General features: G+C 32.6%; 2 protein-coding genes and 1 long non-coding RNA gene across 3 annotated transcripts in view; 2 read left to right on the top strand and 1 right to left on the bottom strand.

Moving 5' to 3' along the window:
* Nucleotides 1–22,353, top strand: part of LOC128291878 (uncharacterized) — a 95,618-nt gene that overhangs the window by 61,961 nt on the left and 11,304 nt on the right. The gene's annotated exons all lie outside the window — the stretch shown is intronic.
* On the bottom strand, nt 13,907–14,923 carry LOC108455961 (protein LEAD-SENSITIVE 1). The gene is made up of 2 exons (XM_017754546.2): nt 14,724–14,923; nt 13,907–14,638 (listed from the first exon to the last, which is right to left on the bottom strand). Exons 1-2 carry the CDS (start codon nt 14,821–14,823, stop codon nt 13,998–14,000), a joined length of 741 nt encoding a protein of 246 aa, XP_017610035.1. The 5' UTR covers nt 14,824–14,923; the 3' UTR covers nt 13,907–13,997.
* Nucleotides 17,702–21,319, top strand: LOC108456024 (polyadenylate-binding protein 7-like). Its single transcript, XM_017754618.2, has 10 exons — nt 17,702–18,121; nt 18,668–18,786; nt 18,912–19,105; nt 19,195–19,454; nt 19,548–19,654; nt 19,747–19,936; nt 20,045–20,340; nt 20,427–20,579; nt 20,661–20,864; nt 20,942–21,319. Exons 1-10 carry the CDS (start codon nt 17,920–17,922, stop codon nt 21,137–21,139), a joined length of 1,923 nt encoding a protein of 640 aa, XP_017610107.1. The 5' UTR covers nt 17,702–17,919; the 3' UTR covers nt 21,140–21,319.

The raw sequence follows: 22,353 nt of genomic DNA, 5'->3' as shown, positions 1-22,353 counted from the left end.
GGGAGATCAAAATGAAAGTATTGAAAGATTGAACACTTATCTTGTAAAAATTCTAGAGAATAAGAGAGTAAAAGAAATTTAAAAAAAATGTGATGAATGTTGGAACAAAAAGAAAAATAAAAATTTTAAGGTTTTAGTGACTAAAAAGCGATTCATTTGTTTTTATATGAAATAATTGATTTTATAAAATAATTTTTTTTTCAAAAAATTTTGTGAGATCAATTCTTTTTGTAGTCATTTTTTATTTTTTTTTTGTAAATTAATGCATCAATTTTGTAAAAAAAGTAATATTTATTTTGGAATTTTTTTTTTGTAACACCTCTTACTCAAGTCCGACTCTCGAACAGGGTACGAGGCATTACCGACTTAAACATACACATTCATGCAAAAATCGGGCCAAAAATCTTTTAATTCAAAACCTTTCAAACACATGCATGTCGTCTCTTATTTGGGTATACGAAACCCAAAACATTCATCAAAATCGATTCGGGACTAAACCGAGAACTTTGAGAAGTTCAGGAAAACTTAGAAAGTTTTCCCATGAAACAGGGTCACACGCTAGTGTGGACATAGGGACATGCCCGTGTGCCTTTGACACGCTCGTGTCCTCAGGCCTTGTAACTCTCTGTTTATGATGTCATCATGCACTTCGAACTACACGGCTGGGCCACATGCCCGTGTCTCCAAGCGGTGTCCCTCACACGGTTGAGACACACAACTGTGTCTCAGCCCGTGTGGCCAACACTTAGGCTATTTTCCAAGCCCTCATGTTACCCATAATCTCTTACAACCTTATGCACATCAAAATCGCAAATCATGCCATCATTTTAGTGATTAAACACTCTTTATTAAGACATATCCTTAACATTAGCATGTCCTCTTACAAGTAATGCATCTACTCATGCAATACCAAGTCTAGATTCCTTACTTCACATTCATAAGACTTGTCATTTTGATGACCACTTTTACCATTATACTATGGTTACCAACTTATCCATCAAGCACTCAAGTTCAATCATTATCACGTTGTGTTTATAACGTGCAATTATTACATGGCTATGACCACCTCAATTGGTCATAGAGCATACATCCAACACATATGTCATATTACTAACCATGCATGGCAAACAAATATAATCACCTTATAAACATTAGACATGACATGAATAGTTAGCCTTACAAGCCAAAATCAATATGAGCCACATCTCATGGTCATATACATATAACTCAATATAAGCCAACACATTAGGCCAAAGCAAAATAATACATGTCAATCAACTAGATCCTTATACATGCCACTCACTTGAAATTTCTAATATATACTTCATTATTCCAAAGGTAGCGACTTGATAGTGTGATGCTGCCTCTGACGATCTCCAACGTCGAGCTAACCTGAAAATACTAAAGGAAAGGAAAGGAAGGGAGTAAGCTTTATAGCTTAGTAAGACTGTATGAAAATAATAAGCAATCTATCAACTTGCTTCTCATGGTAATACAATCCTATTTGCAGTTTTACTCATGTTCTAGTCAAGCTATTTTATCGAGTCACAGTAACTAAATCATTTATATCTAGAGCTACGGAACTCCAAATTAAGTTCTAATAATTTTTCCTGAAACTAGACTCACATATATTCTTACGATAAAATTTTTAGAATTTTTGGTTTAGCCAATTAGTACAGTTTATTCCTTAAGGTTACCCCTTTTTCGCTGTCTGACAGTTCTGACCCCTCTTCACTAAAAATTAATTATCTCATAATACAGGACTCGGATGATGTTCCTGTTTATTTCTCTTGAAAATAGACTTATTAATAATTCTAATATATAAATTATAACTCATAAATATTTTTGTATAATTTTCAATGATTTTCTCAAATCACAACAGGGGATTTTGAAGTCATTCTAACTCTATCTCACAAAAATTAAAATATTTCATAATATAAAACTCTTTTGCTTACACCATTTCTTCTATGTGAAATTAGACTCATTAGACTTTAATTTCATATTTTATTCAGCCTCTAACTCAATTTTCAAAATTTTTTGTGGATTTTTACATTCGGACTATGGCTGCTGTCCAAATTTGTTTTAGTGTAAATTAACGATACTATGTTTATCACACCATATTAATTCATTTTCACCACATTGGTAAGGTTACATATTCATACATCATAAGTACAGACCTATAATCACAAGGTCATCATAAAATCATTCTCATAAGCATGAATTACCCATTTACATCTTCACTAAATGTGCATCATAAACTGAAATCACTTCTCATGGGCTTGGCATACATACCTGTGTTACTCAACATGTTCATATTCATTCCTTACTAATCATATAACATGAATTGAATTCACATCTCATCAATTTCATGTAAGTACCTGTACCACTCACAATATGGTCATAACCTTTCTCATTTAGCTTAAATCGTAACTCTCACCGTTGAACCATTCAGAAAGCTATCGGATATTCACAAAGCCTCAAATATAGGGTATAATGCCGATGCCATGTCCCAGACATGGTCTTACACTGACTATCTAAATTGAGGCCGACGCCATGTCCCAAACATAGTCTTACACTAGCTCTCACATATAGGTGCCGATGCCATGTCCCAGACATGGTCTTTCACTGACACATCTCGTAGCTGATGCATGTCCCAGACATGTCTTACACTGGCTTACATCTCAAGGCCGATGCATGTCCCAGACATGTCTTACATTGGCACACAAATAACCCGAATGTCATGGCATGAATATCCGAATTGTTTCTTAAGGTTCAAATGGGAATTCTACTATCTCAATATTCATCAAACATAATCATTTCCACAACTAAGCAATTCACGCTATATCAATTTAAACACATATAATAACAATGCAGTTGTACTATTTACATACAACTTACTCGTTTCAATGGAATATCATATTCCATCAAATCTCTAAGCATTCAATCAACACATAAATGTGATTTACATTTGACATCACTTTCTCATATACAATATCATCAACATAAAATTTAACACAATTATGGCAAGATAGATTTTCAAGTATAATAACAATGGCATAAATATCATGCTCATTTAATCACACGGGCTTACCTCAAATGTAATTTCGGCTAATTATTCTCTTTTTGTCTTTAATCACGCACTTTCTCGATTTAAGCCCAAATCTCGATTTTCTTGATCTAACATGATGAAATTCACTCATTTAATTACTAAATAAATTTTAACAATCAAAATTCACATTTTTGGAAAAATGACCATTTTGCCCCTAGACTTTCACAAAATGATTTACTCTTAGGTCCGGAAATCGATTTTTATCGAATTTTCTTATTAGCCAAGTGTAAATGACCAATTATTACTCTTATGACAACCCCAAATTTCCACTATTTCACACAATTACAACCTATTTTATAACTTATACAAAATGACCATTTTAGGTGTTTTCCATAAAAATCCTTTCACAAAAGTTGTTTATTACACAATCAAGACTCATTTTCTTCCATAAAAATTTAGCAAACAACATAAATCCTTTCATGGAAAATCCCTAGACCATCAACCATTTCACAAAATAGTCCCCCCATTAGCTAGTTCATGCTATAAGTGTCCTAAAAACACAAAAATCAACAAAAATGATCATCAAAATCACTTACTTGCAAGGGATGGAAGTTGCTGATATTTTGAGCTTTCAAAACCCCTATTTTTCTGGTATTTTTGGTGGGGGAAGGAAGAAAGATGAAAAGATGACATTTTTTCTTTTTGTTTTATTTTAATGCCAAGAAAAGCTACCTAATACCCACAACTTTGACTTTTCAACCTTTTTTTGTCTCTTTGATCAGCCACTAACATATTTATGGTCTATTTACTCAATAAATACCTTAATTTAATGTTCTATAGCTATTTGACACCTTTAACTAGCAAAACAAAACTTTTTCCCTTTACGCGATTTAGTCCTTTTTCGCAATTAAGCATGAAATCGCTAAAATTATTTCACCAAAATTTTCATGCACTCATATGATCATGCTATAACACATAAAATATCATTAAAAATAATTTCTCCAGCCCCAAAATAGTGGTTCTGAAACCACTGTTTCGACTAGGCCCAAAATCGAGCTTTTACATTTTTATAAGGTCAATTGACACCATAACCCATTAAGTGATTCTACCACTAAATATTTTCATCCTACTATTTGAATCTAAATTTATGCGAGTTGAAGTGATTGATAGCAAGATAAATTTGTATTTTTATTTTTGGCTAATTATAGGATAAAATGCTATTTAATTTGGGATTTTCTTATCAGGAATGAAGTTGGTGTGCTGAATTCAAACTCTTACAAAAATGGGCTAAATTGGAACAAAAATAAAATATGAGGGCTTTATTGAAATATTGAAGATTCAAAAATGACTAGATAAAGATTGAAGGGTTGAAGATTTTTCTAAAAGTGGCGGGATAAAATTAAAGGATTTTTTATATTGTTACAACTGTGTAATTAGTTTAAGTTTAATCTTTAGTTTAATTTTGATTTTTAAATTTTGAATTATTTAGTGATAATATTTACAATTATTTAGTGATTATATTTAGGATTATTTAGTGATAATATTTAGGAAAAATATAGCGAAATTTTAGCACTAAAAGTGTGTATAAATACCTAGTAGCTATAGCCAATTGAACACACACTTTTGCCTTAGGCATTCAATAAAATTCCTTAATTTTATTTCCTATCCTGTGTCACATTTCTATCTGCTGTTTCATTCTTTTTTTTTCTTTAAATTTCATTTTTTGGTTTAATTACCTTTCAAGGCCCTTTCCCTTTCTATCTTCTACAATTCCACAAAACCACTTTCAAAGCATGATTTTTTTCATGATTAAATATTCCATTTAAGCCTTAGCCCGGTTATCACTTTGATAAAGTAATCGTGAGATATGAATCCACACTAAATAATTTTCAATTCAGTATTCATTATCTCTCTGGTATATGAGATAGTACAAATTCGTTCCTCAAGTTTGATTCGATTTCAATTCAAAAAGCCCACATTGGGTTGGAATCGTTTGGCGTATAGTTGGGAAGTTGAGTCGGCAGTGCTATATTCAAAATCCCGCGAACAAATTGCGTGTTCAATTGGAAAAAGCTAGTTGGATTTCGTCAAGGGAGACAGTGATCGGATTTAAATGGCTCACACGGTTAGGCCGTTGATTCTAGTTGGGCTTTTTAGATTGCAAGGCTGTTGAAGCCTTAAATTACGGGTACATGCCACGTGGTTGGAAATTTGAAAAGGGTCGATTTGCAGGTGATACCGTGATTGACTACGAGAGGAAGAGTTGGTGATTTAAAGGATCCTCGATTGCTATAACCAGCTTATCAATTGGAAAGGAAAATCTATTTCAAGGATCGATTCAAGATTGGAGTACACCGAGGCTAAGGCTTTTTATTGTCTTAAAGTTATTTTTGCATTTTCGAATCTATTTTTATTTTATTTTATTTTTCGTATTTTATTATTTTATTATCTTAATCAATTTAAAACCATTTTTATTTTCTAGCATTGCAACACATTGGTCGTGGGTATGACTATTATCGCGACAACGATTCTGGTCACAAGAAAAGGCGAATTAGACAACCAGTCCCTGTGGATTTGACCTTACTACTCTATATTTCAATTTACTGTTATTTTGTTATAGGAATTTATATTTGGTGGTTTTGACGCCAATCCAATTTGGCGCCATTGTAGGGGACTGGTGAAAATTTCTAATTTTTGTTTGTTTTCTTTATAACCAAGTCAGAATTAGAAACTCTAGCTTTTGAACCGAAAATACAAAAGTTGGCTTGAACACTTCGAAGAGAAGCTATTCGGCGCGGTAAACAACCACAACCTGATTTTGAAGAAGGATCTTACACTGAATATATCTACCCATCCAAAGATTCAAACAAAATAGTAGATCAAACTATACGCCAACTTGCAGCTACACTAGATGAACAACAACCATTATGCATAACTTATCTGGTGGGTGAAACACAGTTCAAGTTAAAGTCGGGAATGATGCATTTATTGCCTACTTTTCGCGGTTTGAAAATTGAGAACCCTCATACTTATCTGAAATAGTTTCACATGGTTTGTCTGAGCATGAAACTAGAAGGAGTAACTAAAGATCAAATAAAACTACGAGCTTTTCCTTTTCATTAGCTGATTCTGCTAGAGAATGATTGTTTTATTTACTTTCAGGATCTGTTAATACTTGGACTGATATGTCTCGATGTTTCTTGGTAGGTTTTTCCCAGTAGCTCGAACAGCTGAATTAAGGAGAAGTATAGTCGAAATACAACAAAAAGAAGCAGAATCACTCTACGAATATTGGGAGCGTACAAGAAGTGCGCAAGTTGCCCACAACATGGCTTGTGTGAAAAGTTGATCTTATAGTATTTCTATGAGGGGTTACTCCCAATGGAAATGAAGATGATTGATGCTGCTACTGGAGGGAATATTGTAAACATGACTCCTCAAAGAGCTAGGGAATTAATTTCGACCATGGCTGCAAATTCTCAACAATATCGACCACCTATGGAACCCACGAGAAGGGTTCATGACCTAAATACTCTTTCCATAGTAAATAAGATTGATGAACTTACTAATGTGGTTAAAAGTATGCTTGCAGGAAAATCGAACCCAACTCGACTATACGGGATTTGTGCTCAGCCTGATCATCCAACTGACTCGTGTTTGATTTTACTTGAAGACACAACTGTACAAGTAGATGTCGTTGGGAACTTCCCATGGCCACCTCAAAGGCGTTATGATCCATATTCAAACACGTACAATGCAGGGTGGAGGGATCACCTAAACTTAAGCTATAGGTCGAACCCTCAATACAATCAACCATATCAACCAAGACCACATCTTCCTCAACAGTATCAATCTCCAAAGTCATCTCTTAAAGCCATAGTAAAGAGGTTAGCTGTTATCACCAAAAAGTTCCAATAAAAGACTGAAACACATTTCCAAGAACTAGATCAGCAAATAAGTAAGCTAGCACTTACGGTTAGTCGCTTGGAGAACCAAGGAAAATTGTCATCTTAAATCGAGCCAAACCCACGTCAAAATGTAAGTGTTGTAACCGTAAAAGATGGAACAGAGTCAAAACTAGTGCCTAGCACGAGTCGTGACCACGACGTTGAACAGGAAGCCAAACCAGTAGCTCCCACTAAGCCGGCACCTCATAAATTATTTGTTGTACCTTCCCCATACCTTAAAGGTTCGTCCAAGTTAAAAAGGAACGAGAGGAAAAAAAATCCTTGAGACATTCCGAAAGGTAGAAATTAATATTCCTTTACTTGATGTAATTAAACAGGTTCCACGCTGTGCAAAATTTTTGAAAAAATTGTGCACCGGTAAAAAGAAGCTCCATGGAAACAAATGGATGAATATGGGAGAAAACGTTTCTACAATGCTACAAAGGAAAATTTCACCTAAGTGTAAGGACCAAGGTATGTTTTCTATATCTTTCAAAATATGTAATATTGGCATAAAGAAAGCCACGTGTGATTTGGGAGCTTCTATTAATGTAATGCCTTTATATATTTTTAAATTGCTAAACATGGGTCCTTTGAAAGAAACAGGAGTGACTATTCAATTGGCAGATAGGTCATGCATATATCTAGAAGGGGTGTTGGAAGATGTCTTCGTAAAGGTAAATGAACTAATTTTTCTTTCAGACTTTTACATCATCTATATAGAGGACGACTACTTAAAAATACTTCTAATATTTTACTCGGAAGACCATTCCTAAATACCGCATGTACAAAGATTGATGTTCGAAGTGGAACCCTCATTATGGAATTCAATAGTAAGGTGGTAAAATTTAATGTTTATGAGGCAATGGGCCAACCCAATACAATGTCGAATATTTCTAGTGTTGATATTATTGAACCACTAACGAAATTTCATTTTGAGTATGATGAAGAGGATGGGTTACAAACTGTGCTTCGCAGGAATTTAGACCTCAATACAATAGATAAACCGTAGGAATTAATGACATTCAAAGAGTCAATTCGTGAAACTGTCGTTTACATGGAGGCACCACAGTTTCTCAAAAGTCAAGGTAAAGAATTTGAATTGTCTCCTTTTCAAACTAAACTTTTGTCTGCTATTTCGCAAGCCCCAGAATTGGAACTCAAACCATTACCGGAACATTTAAAGATTCAGATAGAGGAAAAGGAAAACTCAAGCGGAGAAGCTCGAATACATTTCAATCCAGCGATGATGAAGGAATCTGGAAAATGCTTCAAGGTCAAAGGGCAAAGGTTAAAATCTTTCTATGAGAACTTTCAAGTGCACGTAATGGAAGAATTAATTCTCGAAGAACAAACGAATAATACTCAGGTCGTCGAGCTAATGACGTTAAACAAAAGTGCTTTATTAGAGGCAACCCATATTTATCTTTATTTATTTAATTTAATTTTAAATTCTAGTTTAATTTGATAATTAAATAAAATTATAACAGCTTAATTTTTAGTGGTGTCGGAAACAGTGATTTGAGGTCACTAAACCTGACGAGTAAGTTTGAAAATTTAATAAATTAATATTTATGAGTCAAGTGTGATTTTAGAAATATTTTTGAATTAGTGAATTTTGAGATTTAAAAGAATTTATTAGGTAAATTGGGTAGAAAATGAGGAAACGAGACCTCGATTTCATAAATTGAGCCATAAATATTTTTATAAATATTTACAGAGTGCTAGTGAATTAGTATTAAAGTTTCGTTAGAAAATTTTAACGTTTTGATAGTCAATCAATTAAAAAGGATTAAAGTGAAAAAGGTGCAAAACTTGCTAATTAAAGAAATGGGGATTAAATAGCTTAAGAAGTAATTAAGGGAGAACCAAATGGGAAATTAGACATATGGGTAATAGGTTGGACGGTGTTTATGAAGAGGAAAACAACAAAACTAGTGTGAATAAGGAGCAAAATTGGAAAAGAAATAAGATTTAATAGATAAAATTGGACTAAAATGAATTTCTAGACATTTCTTCATTTTTATTCAGCCAAAAACACCGTTAACAAGTCTCTCTAAGTTGTTTTTTCATATTCTTGCTACAAGTAAGTTCAATTCTTGTTTCTTTCTTGTAATTTTTGTGATTTTGATACTTTTATAACTAGGTCCAACTATTGAATTCATTAGTTTTTTATTCTATGGAAAATTTTGAAAGTTACCATAAAGGAATGCTGGATATTTATGATGAATTAACACGGATTTGAAGCTCAATTTTATTATATGATGATTTTATTAAGTGATTTTGATAGAAATTGGTTTTAGGACCTAATTGTAAAAAAGTTAAGAATTAGGGTTTGGTGCTGAAATTCTGAATATCAGAGGCTTTGGGGTAGCTTAAAATGATTAGATAAAGTGTTAATTGAGAAAAATTAGCTCAATTGATGAGTTAATTAAATAAGGACTAAATTGTAAAAACTGTAACATTTGCGGTAAACGTGTAATTTTAAAATTTGAAGGGTATTAATTGTGAAGTGAATTAGAATTGAATTAGATACTAATGAATGAATAATTTTACATTATAGATCAAGAACCCGAAGATAAACGTGGAAAAGAGAAATTAATTAACATAATAGTTCCAGAATTTCTACTACTACAAATTACCCAGGTAAGTTCATATGGTTGATTTTTTATGATTAATTGTTAATATAGAAATAATATAATGTATAATTTCATATTTTTTTATTGAAATATGATTATTGTAATAATATATGAAGATCAAATTGAATGTTCAAATTAAGTGGAACACAGGATTGAGTACGATCATTCCATCTTACAAGATAAATTGACGAACAAGACCATGGTTGGACCATGGCAAAGTGTTAAATGTAAGACCATAACTGGGCTATGGCATTTTAGTGAAAAGACCATAACTAGGTTATGGCATCGTGAACGTAAGACCATAGTTGGACCATGGCAATATATGTATAAGAGTAAGACCATAGCTGGGCTATGACATCCTGATGATAAGACCATAACTGGGTTATGGCACTACGAGTGTAAGACCATGGCAAGGCCATGGCAATATACGTGTAAGACCATAGTTGGACTATGACATTAAGAAAACGATGTACTCAAATTCGTAAGACGTTCACTAATTTGATAAGTATTGGTAAGTGTCATATGGACTTATTCTGGAAGAAAATAAGAAGTTTTTAATATTGAGCTCAATTAAGTGAATTTATTAATTGAAGTTGTGATTGGCAGGCAATCTTAGTGAAATGCCTTGTTTAATGTTTTATTATAGTTTGTTCAGTAAGATTTATTTTTAAAGCCTATGAACTTACTAAGCTTCTATAAGCTTACTCTTGTGTGTTAAATGTTCTTTGTATATTGACGTGAGTTTGGAGGATCGGATCAACACATCAAACCACACTATCCAGATTTCTCCGATAGAGTTTGTAATACAACATATGGTTTATATGACATGTATAGGATTAGTTTAGAAAAGAATTAAACTTAAAATATGGTTGTGAATCATATATATATAAGTTTGTATGCATGTGTTTAATGGTAGTTTTTTGTAATTAATGAATGAAATTATTATGGTAAGTTTATGCAAATAAGTTTTGTAATGACTTAATAAGTTTAAAACATGATTTTTGGCTTGTATTGGTTACTTGGTTGGATTATATTGGTATATGAAAGTATTGTGTGCAGATTGATAATAAAAAGGGTGAGAAAAGTGACCTTAAAATGGCCTATTTTCATCCACACAGGTAGAGACACGGGCGTGTGTCTTAGCCGTGTGTGACACACGGCCATGTACATGAGCGTGTAGTCTGGCCGTGTGTCTCCTGCATCTTAAAATTGAGAAACATAATGCTCAGAATTGAGCATACGGGCAGAGACATGGGCGTGTGTCTCAACATGTGAGGTACACGGTCTAACACACGGGTGTGTAACTTGGCCGTGTAAAACCTGTACCTAATTTTCGAAAAAATAAATTGACGACACGGCTTAGCACACGGGCGTGTGGCTGGCCGTGTGACCTAAGTCAGAGAGTCACACAAGGTAAGACACGGCATGAAGCACAGGCATGTCAAAAGGGTCACACGGGCGTGTCCTTTGACCACACGGGCGTTTGTGCCCTACACTAAGGAAAAAATTTAGAATTTTGCAAAAAATTCTCTGAATGTTCGATTTAGTCTTGACTTGTTTCTAATCCTTAAATTGGGTTTCGAGGGCCCATTCAAGGGAAGATATAATTAGTTTTCGACTATGAATAATAAATGACAAGAATTATGTGTAATTACTCTGTAAACTCCAGTAATACTCTGTAACCCTATTCCGGCAACAAATACGGGTTAGGAATGTTATAAAAATATTGTTTAATACATTTTTTCGCATTATATTTCAAGTACATGAACCGCTCGAAGCAATAAAGTCTTTCGACGAAGACACGATCTGGCTACTAGAAAACAAGAGGAGCAATCACCTTCTACTGTAGATGAACGACTTCATCGCATTGAAGCTGGCCTTGAAACAATGGAAGCCAGCATCTCAAGCATCCTCAACATGCTACAAAGTGATCCCTTCCACCGTCCTCCGACCTATTGAATATACACATGGAGTACACTTAACCCTTCTATTTATTATTATTTTAATTTGCACATTGAGGACAATATGGGCTAAATAGAGGGTTCATAGGATCATGCCATACATTATTCTTTACATGTGTTTTGCTAAGAATAATTTCTTAATTCGTTTCAAAAATAAAACTCTAATTCTTATGTTTAGTTTATTTAAATAAGTGAGTGAATCATGAATAACTATTGCTTGCTTGTAGAATTGAAAATGTTATGTCTTAGTCAATATTTCATGAAAATTGTTGATTTTTTTAAACTTGCCTAATGAAAGTACTCGTTTTAAATAAATTTGCTAATAGCTTGGTTAAGAGTGAAGATTCAAAAATGTGACCAAGTTGAGTAACCGGGATGAGGTGCTTGGGTTGTCATCTCATTTCGCGTCAAAAGGTTTGGTGATGAGCCAAAGCTTGTAACACTTCGCTAACTAAGCTACCTTGAGAAAGGAGAAATAAATCGTTTAGGGACATGTGAAATTGAGTAACCGGGATGAGGTGCTTGGGTTGTCATCTCATTTCACGTCAAAAGGTTTGATTATGTCTCAAATTCATTAAAAATAAATAAAGAGAACGTGTCGGGTTGAGTAACCAGGGTGAGGTACTTGGTTATCATCTCATTTTGCATCAAAAGACTTGACTACGTTTGAAAAAAATAAAAATAAAAATAAAAATTAAACAAAAAAATAATAATATATATAAATATAAATAAAAGTATATATATTGTTTCGCATGTTTGATTAAGCTTAAATTTAGTGAAATAGTTCAATTTGACATACTATTCGAGATTTTATAAAATGCTTATTGATTGAGTTTAGCAGTTGTTTATTTTTTATTCACCTAATTGTTTGCAGTATGCTTGACTAGGAAAGGGGGTTTTGATTTTGAAAAGGATTGACGAATTGTTTTTGGTAGATATCATGCTTGAGGACAAGCATCGGCTAAGTAGGGGGAACGTAATAGCAAAATAAAGTTTTATTTTTATTTTTGGCTAATTATCAAATAAAATGCTATTTAATTTCAAATTTTCTTATCAGGAATGAAGTTGGTGTGCTGAATTCGAATTCTTACAAAAATGGGTTAAATTGAAACAAAAAGCAAATATGATAGCTTGATTGAAAGGTTAAAATTCAAAGATGATTGGATAAAGATTGAAGGGTTAAAGATTTTTTTCTAAAAGTGGCTAGATAAAGATTGAATTATTTTTTTATATTGTTACAACTCTGTAATTAATTTAAATTTAATCTTTAGTTTAAATATGATTTTTAAATTTTAAATTATTTAGTGATAATATTTAAAAAAATATCTAACTAAATTTTAGCACTAAAATTATGTATAAATACGTAGTGGTTTCAGCTAATTAAACACACACTTTTGCTTTTCACATTCAATAAAATTCCTTATTTTTCTTTCCCATCCTGTGTCACTTTTCTATACTGCTGTTTCATTTTTCTTTTCTTTAACTTTCATTTTTTTGGTTTAATTCCTTCTAAAGGCCATTTCCCTTTCCATCTTCCACAAAACTATTTTTTTTATGATTAACTAAATTCTTTTTAGTCTTAGCCCGATTATCACTTCGACAAAGTAATCGTAAGATGAGTTGGGTTTTTCAGATCGCAAGGCTGTCGAAGTCTTAAATTACGAGTACGTGCCACGTGGTTGGAAATTTGACAAGGGTCGATTTGCATGTGATACCGGAATTGACTACTAGAGGAAGAGTTGACGATTTGAGGGATCCTTAATTACTATAATCAGCTTATCAATTGGAAAAGAAAATCTATTTTAAGTTTTGATTTAAGATTGGAGTATAAGGCTAAGCTTAAAACATATTTTATTTATCCATTTATTTTATTTTCTTAAATTTACTTTTCTATTTTTGAATCTGTTTTTATTTCATTTTTCGTATTTTTTATTTTATTATCTTAATCAATTAAAAACCACCTTCTTTATTTTCCAATATTGCAACGCACTAGTTGTTGGCACGGCTGTTACTGCGACAACAATTCTGGTCACGAAAAAAGGTAAAATTAGACAATTAACCTCTGTAGATTCGACCCTACTACTTTATTATATTTTAATTTACTATTATTTTATCGTAAAAATTTATATTTGATGGTTTCGATGCCCATAAGTGATATTATAGAATTTGAGATTTGAATTGTTGGGAGAAAGAAATCACAATTTTTAACATAGAAATACCTGACCATAATTTTAAAAATTAAGGCATTATTTAACATAATGCTAGGTCATGAAGTGAAGTCAAGAATACCAAACATGCCATATACGTAGGTTTTATAAATAGAGGCAAGCATATATTTGAATCCAATATTCTGCAATTATGAGTTCAAATTACAAAGAAATTGAATTCAGTGTGAAGATCATCAAGTTTCCTGGCACCCTGCAGAAGCGGAAACAAGCATTTCAACCGCAACTTTTTCCACATCACGACGAACTCCGATGTCGGAAACCAAGCGGCTAAAACAATACATCCCGTAACCAACAGCAGCCAGGCCACTAAAGCTAGTCGTTAAATATCTCAACGGTGAAGAAACAATGGCGCTAGCAGCCGCCAATAATGACGTCGCTTGCCCACTCCGACCAACGCTGATCCTTGTGATTACCAGCAACCCGGTTTTACAATAAATCGCGAAGTCTTCACAATTGTTTTTGAATAGATGGTAGACGCCAAAACCGTTATGGAGTAGGAAGGAAGCACGATGAAGAACTTCGGATGTGGGATCTGAAGCGGCAATGGTGCAGGTTCCTCCCCTGGGTTTCGCCAGAAACAAAGCCGGTGAAACGGCGTATTGGAATAGGTATAACTCACCGTCGGCTAGGAAGCAATCTAAGCAGGAAGAAATGACGCCGCAGCGACCCGATTGATCGCCGCATGCGGCGCAATTAGAAGCCTCTGAAGATGATGAACTGAAAATTACACGATCTAAGACGGTTCCGGTGCCGATCTCTCGACCACCTTGTGATTGGGTGAAATGGATCACCTTTCCCTCGCCTATGTATATCCCTGATTTCATTAACATTGAAAAATTCATCAAATCATTGATCGATGAAAAAATAAATGAAGAGTGGGAAAAAAGAAGAAATGGAACCGTGATGCGCATAGATGTAGGCGTATCTCCAGGAGTAAATGTGATCGCCAGGCTTCAAGTCTTCTCTGCAAATTCTGTTTGACAAAACTCCCATTTTCATCTCTCCATTCCATATACTCTTTTTTCCCCGTTAATAATATTATAGTTAAAATTACTATGAAAGTTTCCTGATCCCATCGTTACCCCTTTCCTCATCTTACCTCTTTTGCTTAGACACTAAGCCACCCAACCCCCATTCATCTTCATCCACGTGGCCTTTATTAATTGCTTTTTTAATGAATAAATTCGTATTAAATCTAAATAATCAAAATACAATTATTTTTCGAGATAAATATTTAAATTATACATGAATTTTGTTATAATTTATAATGTTATACATAAACTTTAGTTTGATGCATTTGTATGCATTAAGTTTCAATTTTGATTTAATTTCTATGTTCGAGTTATTTGAAATCGAAAATTTAACTTGATTTGAACTTGAAATTCAAAAAATATTCTAGTTGACTCAATTAAATCGATTTGAATAATTCAAAATTTATTTTTTATTTTTTATTCGAATGGAATTTTGTTGACCCTACCAATTCACGAGTAAAATTCCTACTCAGAAAACAACTTGGGCTAGTTATTTTACTGTTTTAACTTGAATAATTCTAAGTTATAAGTGTTTTTTTTCAATTTTTAAATATTGATGTAATTTTGATTAAATATTCAATTTTTAACGAAAAATTAATATATTTAAATTTGAATAATCAAATTTTGTACCAAAATTTTAACAAATAAATATGATATATTTAAATTAAATAATAATTTATAAAATATCAAAGCATAATGGTAGTATAAGTTTTATGTTAAAACGTTAAGAATTTGAATAAGGAAATAATTTTATTTTATAAATTCAAAAATATAAAATATGTTTTAAGGCTTAATATAAACATGCAATTAAAATGTGTATGTTTGAAATTGGAAATAACTAAGTGCAGACTTTGCAAACATTGTGAAATTAGAAGACCAAATGAAAAAAGAAAAAAAACAGAGAGGCCTTACTTAAGGAATTAGTCCATATCTTTTATTACCATAAGAACCCCATTTTCTTTCCTCATTCTCACTACAGGAAATTTGTTTCCTTTTAAGCCAACTTTTTTTTCCTTTTATTCTATTTTATTTTTTAACAATTAATAAATTGATGATAATTATTTATAGATAATATAATTTAATATAAATATAGTATATTATATTATATTTTAAAATGCAATATTATAAAATTTTATATATGAAATATAAAATTACTTATTATATAATTTTTGGTTAATGAAACATAATAAAATAACTATAAAGTTTGACTTATTTATTATTACAAATTTCATTTAATAAAAGTATTTTAAAAATTAGAATTCTTGTTTATAAACATGATGAGTTTTTATCAAATAAATTAATCAATTTTAGTAAAATTAAAAACTCCGTAATAGATTATGGATAATGGATAGAGATCATAGATATTAGTCACTTAGTTAACAATAAATAAGTAATTTTAAAAAAACTAAATTTTAAATAATAAAATGTAAGTGATTGTTTTATTATTTAATTAAAATTTTAAATAATTTCATTAAATAAGTTGTTCGATAAACTGAAAAATAAATATTGAAAAAATTAAATATTGAAAAGTTAAGTAGTGGATTTAAATTATAAAAGTGTATGATATATTACTTCAAAATAACTATTGAATATAATTAGATTGTTTGATAAATATATATTTTAAATTATAAAACATATTTTATATTTTATACTTAATTTTAAACATTTTACTTTATTCTAAATAAGAATCAAAATTTAAACAGAAAATTTTTATAAAATAATATAAAATTAAATTAAATTGATTGAAAATATTATCTATAAAGTGATAAATAAATTTTATATATTTATTATTTTTCACATTTTTATAAAAATTCTATTAAATTGCTCTATTTTAGATTATTAAATGTGTAAAAATTAAATCTAATATTTTCAATGGTTTAATTTTTTAATTGTCTATCAAACAAACCGATGTTTAATTTAATTATTTTTTATACAATTTAATTAATATTTTTATTGCGAAGGATCAACTCCTTTAGGAGAAATCATTAAAGCGTTGTCATTGTCCCCAAGAAAGGTTTTATCCCCCCATTCCCAGAGAGTAGTGTACAGTTCATAGAGGAGGATGCCTTGATTGTACGTGAATGTATGATCTTTCACTAAGAGGCGACGTGAACATCTCGCACTTGATAAGATTCAAACCTCTAAGCTATTGAATATAGGTCAATTGTTGGGGTATATGGTACCACTCCAAGAAAATAATAATTTTTATTATTAAGAGATTAGATCAACATTTTCGAAGACAACATTTTAAAAACTTTTTAAAAAAAAACCAATCTCCCATGATCAATTTAATTAATACAACTATCAACTATCTCTACTTTGTTCTTTTCACTATGTTAATATAATTTTTAACAAACATAATCCTAATTTTTCCATAGGAAACTAAATTAAAAATAAAAATTATATTAAAATAGAAAAATTATATTACAAAAATATAAAAAGATAAAATAGAACAACTATACGCAGAAAGGGGCGTGGTGTTTGGGGAATTGAGGCCATAAATCGTTGAGAGCTACAGTAAAAAAGTAGTTTATTTGAAGTTTGAAGCAGTCTTTTAGAATTTAGATAAATTTTTTATACCTTTTATATTTTTATTTTGGCCTTGTATTTATTACATGCCAAATCAATAATTTTCACTTAATTATATAAAATATGGAAAAAATATTACACCTAAAAATTTGCACACCCGTTAGCAGATAATTAAAAAATAATAAAAATCTTTTCTAGATTATTTTTATAATAAAGGTATTTTTACTTTTTTTAAATTAGTTTTTATCTTATTTATTATTAAATTAATAAAAATACATTTAAAAAAAAAGTATGAAGGAAGCGTTAAAACTCTCCCAAAGAGCGCGTGCATTAACCCAAAGGGTGCGTTGCATTTCCTTATAGTTAACGTCCCAAAATCCTCTCGTTTGCTTGCGTCCATGCAAAAAACTCTTCTTATTTTCTTCTGAAAAAAAAACCCCCAAAACTCTGTCATTAATCACTCTCTAAATAACAGAAAAGAGGAATAAAGTGAATATTTTCGGTTTTTAGTACTGGGGATTACCAATTAATATCAATGGCGGTTCCATCGGCTGCAACGGTGACGGCTTCGCCGGTCTCATTGTACGTTGGGGACTTGCACCCTGACGTCTCTGACGCTAATCTGATCGAAACTTTCTCTGAGTTCAAGAGCTTGGCCTCTGTTCATGTTTGTAGGGATTCTTCTACCGGGAGATCTCTCTGTTATGGCTATGTCAACTTCATCTCTCCTCAGGATGGTATACCAGATTTCTTATTATCTTTTTCTTTTGGTTTGCGATATTGGGATATATTTAGGGTTTGGGAATTTGGCTTTTGCTTACGTTTGGTCTTCAAGTATTTGCTGTTGGATCGATTTTTTTTGAAAGACCTCTATTGAGATCCATGATTAATGGTACTAGACATCTTATTGTTGGTATTAGAATTAGTTTTTATTTTTATTGATTGATTTTGTTAAACCGTGAGTTGATTTCTTAGAACCATTATTCTCCCTTCATTACTTTTGGCTATATTAGCGTAGGGATGAGTGTCAGATACAGTCCGATAAAAGTATAACAATTTTATCGAAGTTTTTCTATGTATTTAGAGAATGTATCTGATGCCCCATATCTGAATATGTTTGGACAAAAATGCTTCACAGAAAATGAAAATCGAAGAGTCCGATTAACAGATAGACTTTCTGATCTTTAAACTTGTTTGGTTGTACGTTAATTTCTTGGTTGAAGTTTTTTCTATAAGATTCATCTCTAAAATGTTCTTTGTTTACTTCTTCTTGATTTGGCTAGCACATCATGCTATTGAGGCAAAGAATCATACCTTGCTGAATGGGAAAATGATAAGGGTGATGTGGTCACTTCGAGATCCAGATGCAAGAAAAAATGGAGTTGGAAATGTGTTTGTTAAGGTTCAGATCTTCCCATTCCTTTTTAACAGATATCTTACTCGAAGATTGAGCAAATATTATATAACTTTCATCTTTGTTTTTATTCTTTTCCCTTGAAATGAATTTGGTCTATTTGTTCATATCAGAATCTCAGTGATTCAATTGATAATGTGGGACTGCAAGAGTTATTCCGCAAGTTTGGGAATGTAATATCTTGCAAAGTTGCAACGTTTGAGGATGGAAAGAGTAAAGGTTATGGCTTTGTTCAGTTTGAGTCAGAGGAATCTGCAAGTGCTGCTATTGAGAAGCTTAATGACACCATTTTTGGGGATAAGCAGATGTATGAAAATTCTTGAAAGAGCCTTCATGTTTAATTTTCTCTGGAATTTAGTCATTTCAAAATTATAATTTTATTCTTCGTTGGCTCAGATATGTTGGGAAATTTATGAAAAAAAGTGATCGGGTTTTGCCAAGTCCTGATGTCAAATATACAAATTTGTACATTAAGGATTTGGATCCAGAAATCACAGAAGAGACTTTGCAAGAGAAGTTTTCCGAGTTCGGAAAAATCGCTAGCCTGGTTGTAGCAAAGGATGAAAATGGAGCCTCTAGAGGTTTTGGGTTTGTGAACTTTGAAAATCCAGATGATGCTAAGAAGGCAATGGAAGTGATGAATGGATCACAACTAGGTTGGTTTTTCTAACCAATTTTTAAGCCTTAATTGCTTCGAATAACAGACTGATACACTTATTTTGATCTCTGGTAACATTTGCATTGATTAGGCTCAAAGGTTATATATGTAGCAAGGGCACAGAAGAAAGCAGAACGGGAGCAAATATTGCGTCAACAATTCGAGGAAAGACGAAAAGAGCAGATCATGAAATATAAAGTATGCCTGATCTCATTTCTCGAACCGATACGTAATTCATGATAGTGAGTTTATAACTCTTTATGCCTGCCTTATTCGTTTCTGAATTTCAGGCTTCGAATGTTTATGTGAAGAATATTGATGATGAAGTCACCGATGAAGAACTGAGAGACCATTTTAGTCAGTGTGGAACAATCACTTCTTCAAAACTTATGCGAGATAATAAAGGATTATGCAAGGGGTTCGGATTTGTTTGTTTTTCTTCTCCCGAGGAGGCTGCCAAAGCTGTAAGCACATTTCATGGTATGTTAATTTTTCACTAGCAATGTTGGATCTTAATCTGTTGAAAGTAGGTATTAGGTATTCTTGTCAAAGTTGTCGATTATCTCATTGTTGCATATTTTTTTACAGGCTACATGTTTCACAACAAGCCATTGTATGTTGCTATCGCTCAAAGGAAGGAGGATAGACAAGCACACTTACAACTTCAGTATGCGCAGCGTATGGCCGGACTAGCAGGGCCTTCAACAGCTATTTTCCCTGGAGGATATCATCCACTTTACTACACAGCTCCAACCGGCGTCGTTCCACAAGTACCTCCACGGCCAGGAATGATGTACCAACCTTTAGGTTTGAGGCCAGGATGGAGGGCTAACGGCTTTGTACCGCCAACCAGACCAGCCTTTCAACCATCATCGTTGCCCATGGTATTTATTTATCCTCCTTTTAGCAAGCATATTAATGAGTAGATTAGTGGTTCAATCTACTATTTTACTTTATTTTGTAATCATAGGTTCCTAGTAATCCAAGGCAAACTAGACAAAACCGGGGTCGTATGAACGGGCATGCTCTTCCACAGGGTGGTTCTCACTCTGTCACATATATACCCCAACTGCAACAACCAACTCAGACAATCATTCCTTCAAAGGATCAAAGTAACTTACAGGTTGTTTTGCTCTCCCTTTTTCCTTGTTCATTGTTATACATAATGAAGCTGTATTTCAAATATCTGAGCTACATTTTGCAGCGGGGTGGGCAAGCTAAATATGTACCAAATGGTCGTGCACGAGAGGTGAACAAAGGATCTAGAGTCCCACCAGCGGCTTCCAATTCTGTTGCAGCTGTATCACAAGGATCTGAGATGCTGAGTAGCATGCTTGCTGCAGCTTCCCCCGAGCAGCAAAAAACGATACTCGGCGAACGACTGTACCCCCTTGTTCAGAAACACCAGGTAAAAATTAATTCCCATAGAATTTTATTATTATTATTTATGTTTCAATATCTCAATGGCATTGTTGTTGTCTGCAGCCTGATCTGGTTCCGAAAATCACAGGGATGCTGTTAGAGATGGACAATGCAGAACTGCTGCTGCTATTAGAGTCACCAGAATCTCTGGCTGCCAAAGTGGAGGAAGCTGTGGAGGTTCTGAAGCTGTCAAATGCAAAAGTATCTGGACAAGATGTTCTTCATCCCAGTTTCCTGTCTGCTGAAGTTGCCGTCAACTGAAATCCCCAACACAATTGGGCATTGGAAATAAAGAAGCGTGGATCTTTTTGGTTTTTGGGAATTTTCTTATTTCAGTTTAGTTTTCTTTGTAGGATGATGTTTTTGGTTGCTACTTTGAACAGTCTTATTTTTTTCCTTATACCATTTAAGATATAAGTATTTTGGTTGTCAAACTCAAAAGTTTTCAATCTTGTCACCACAAAGATAAATTAAAAAAATTAAGATATAAAACGAATAAATTTATCTTACCAAATGGAGGAGTTATAAAAAGATATCAGCTGAGTTCGTTTCTAATCCTCCCAACAATGTCGTTTTCAAGGTTCAAACATAATTTTTATTTTTGATAATACAATGTACCTTACTATTACATCCAATCACTTATTGATAGGTTAAATAATAGTTTAATTACTTAATAGTAACTAAATTATAAACTTGTAAAACTATAGCAATTAATCTTTAAAAAGTTAATTTAAGGTTTTAGTGGCATTTTTAGTGGCATTTGGATGAAAAACGCCGCAAATATTATATATTAGCGGCGCTAACGGAAAAACACCATAATAGGTAAAGCAGTAGCTGCGTTTATGAGAAAAACACCACAAAAGGTCAAGCAATAGCGGCGTTTATGAGAAAAATGCCGCAAAAGGTAAGCAATAGCGGCGTTTTTGAGCAAAGTATCATTTTATTTTAAACGAAACGGCGTCGTTTTGCTCTGCTTAGTTTTATCCCTAAATCATATCCCTAAAATCCCTTTTTTTTCCCCTAAAAATTTTCCCCAAATCCTTTAATTTTTTCTCCAAATCAAAATCCCCAAATCCCTTGGATCTTCCCCGACAATTTGTTGCATCGTCGTCGACTGTCCCTTCTGCTGCATCGTCGTCGACACTCCTCTGCCGCATTGCCGTCGACACTCCTCTGCCACATCGCCATGTAAGTTTTTTCTGTTTGTTTCTCGAGAAAATAAAAAAAAGTTGAGCATTTTCGTCTGTTCTTTGCTTTTTTTATTGTATATATAAGATTGCAGATTTGTTTACTTGACTGAAATCAACTAGAAAATAATGTAAAATCCCGAATTAGGGCCTAATCGGAATAGTGGTTTCGTGACCACAAATTCGAGATAGAAATAATTATCTTATAATTATTTTGAGGTCTCTGATATGATTGCATGATTGTGTGAAAATTTCATGAAGAAATTCTATGCATAAAGTGCTTAATTT

This window comes from Gossypium arboreum, chromosome 4 (assembly GCF_025698485.1).
Source record: "Gossypium arboreum isolate Shixiya-1 chromosome 4, ASM2569848v2, whole genome shotgun sequence".
In the NCBI taxonomy this organism is placed as follows: Eukaryota; Viridiplantae; Streptophyta; class Magnoliopsida; order Malvales; family Malvaceae; genus Gossypium; species Gossypium arboreum.
Note: the sequence above shows the minus strand (reverse complement) of the source record. Positions and strands in the feature narration are given on the sequence as shown.

Bases quoted from the DNA above. Each gene is read 5' to 3' on its own strand.
- LOC108455961 (XM_017754546.2), bottom strand. From the start codon at position 14,823: ATGAAAATGGGAGTTTTGTCAAACAGAATTTGCAGAGAAGACTTGAAG. The intron at 14,639-14,723 runs GTTCCATTTCTT...TAATGAAATCAG, and splicing joins CTACATCTATGCGCATCACG to GGATATACATAGGCGAGGGA.
- LOC108456024 (XM_017754618.2), top strand. From the start codon at position 17,920: ATGGCGGTTCCATCGGCTGCAACGGTGACGGCTTCGCCGGTCTCATTG. The intron at 19,655-19,746 runs GTATGCCTGATC...TCTGAATTTCAG, and splicing joins AGCAGATCATGAAATATAAA to GCTTCGAATGTTTATGTGAA. The intron at 20,341-20,426 runs GTATTTATTTAT...TTGTAATCATAG, and splicing joins AACCATCATCGTTGCCCATG to GTTCCTAGTAATCCAAGGCA.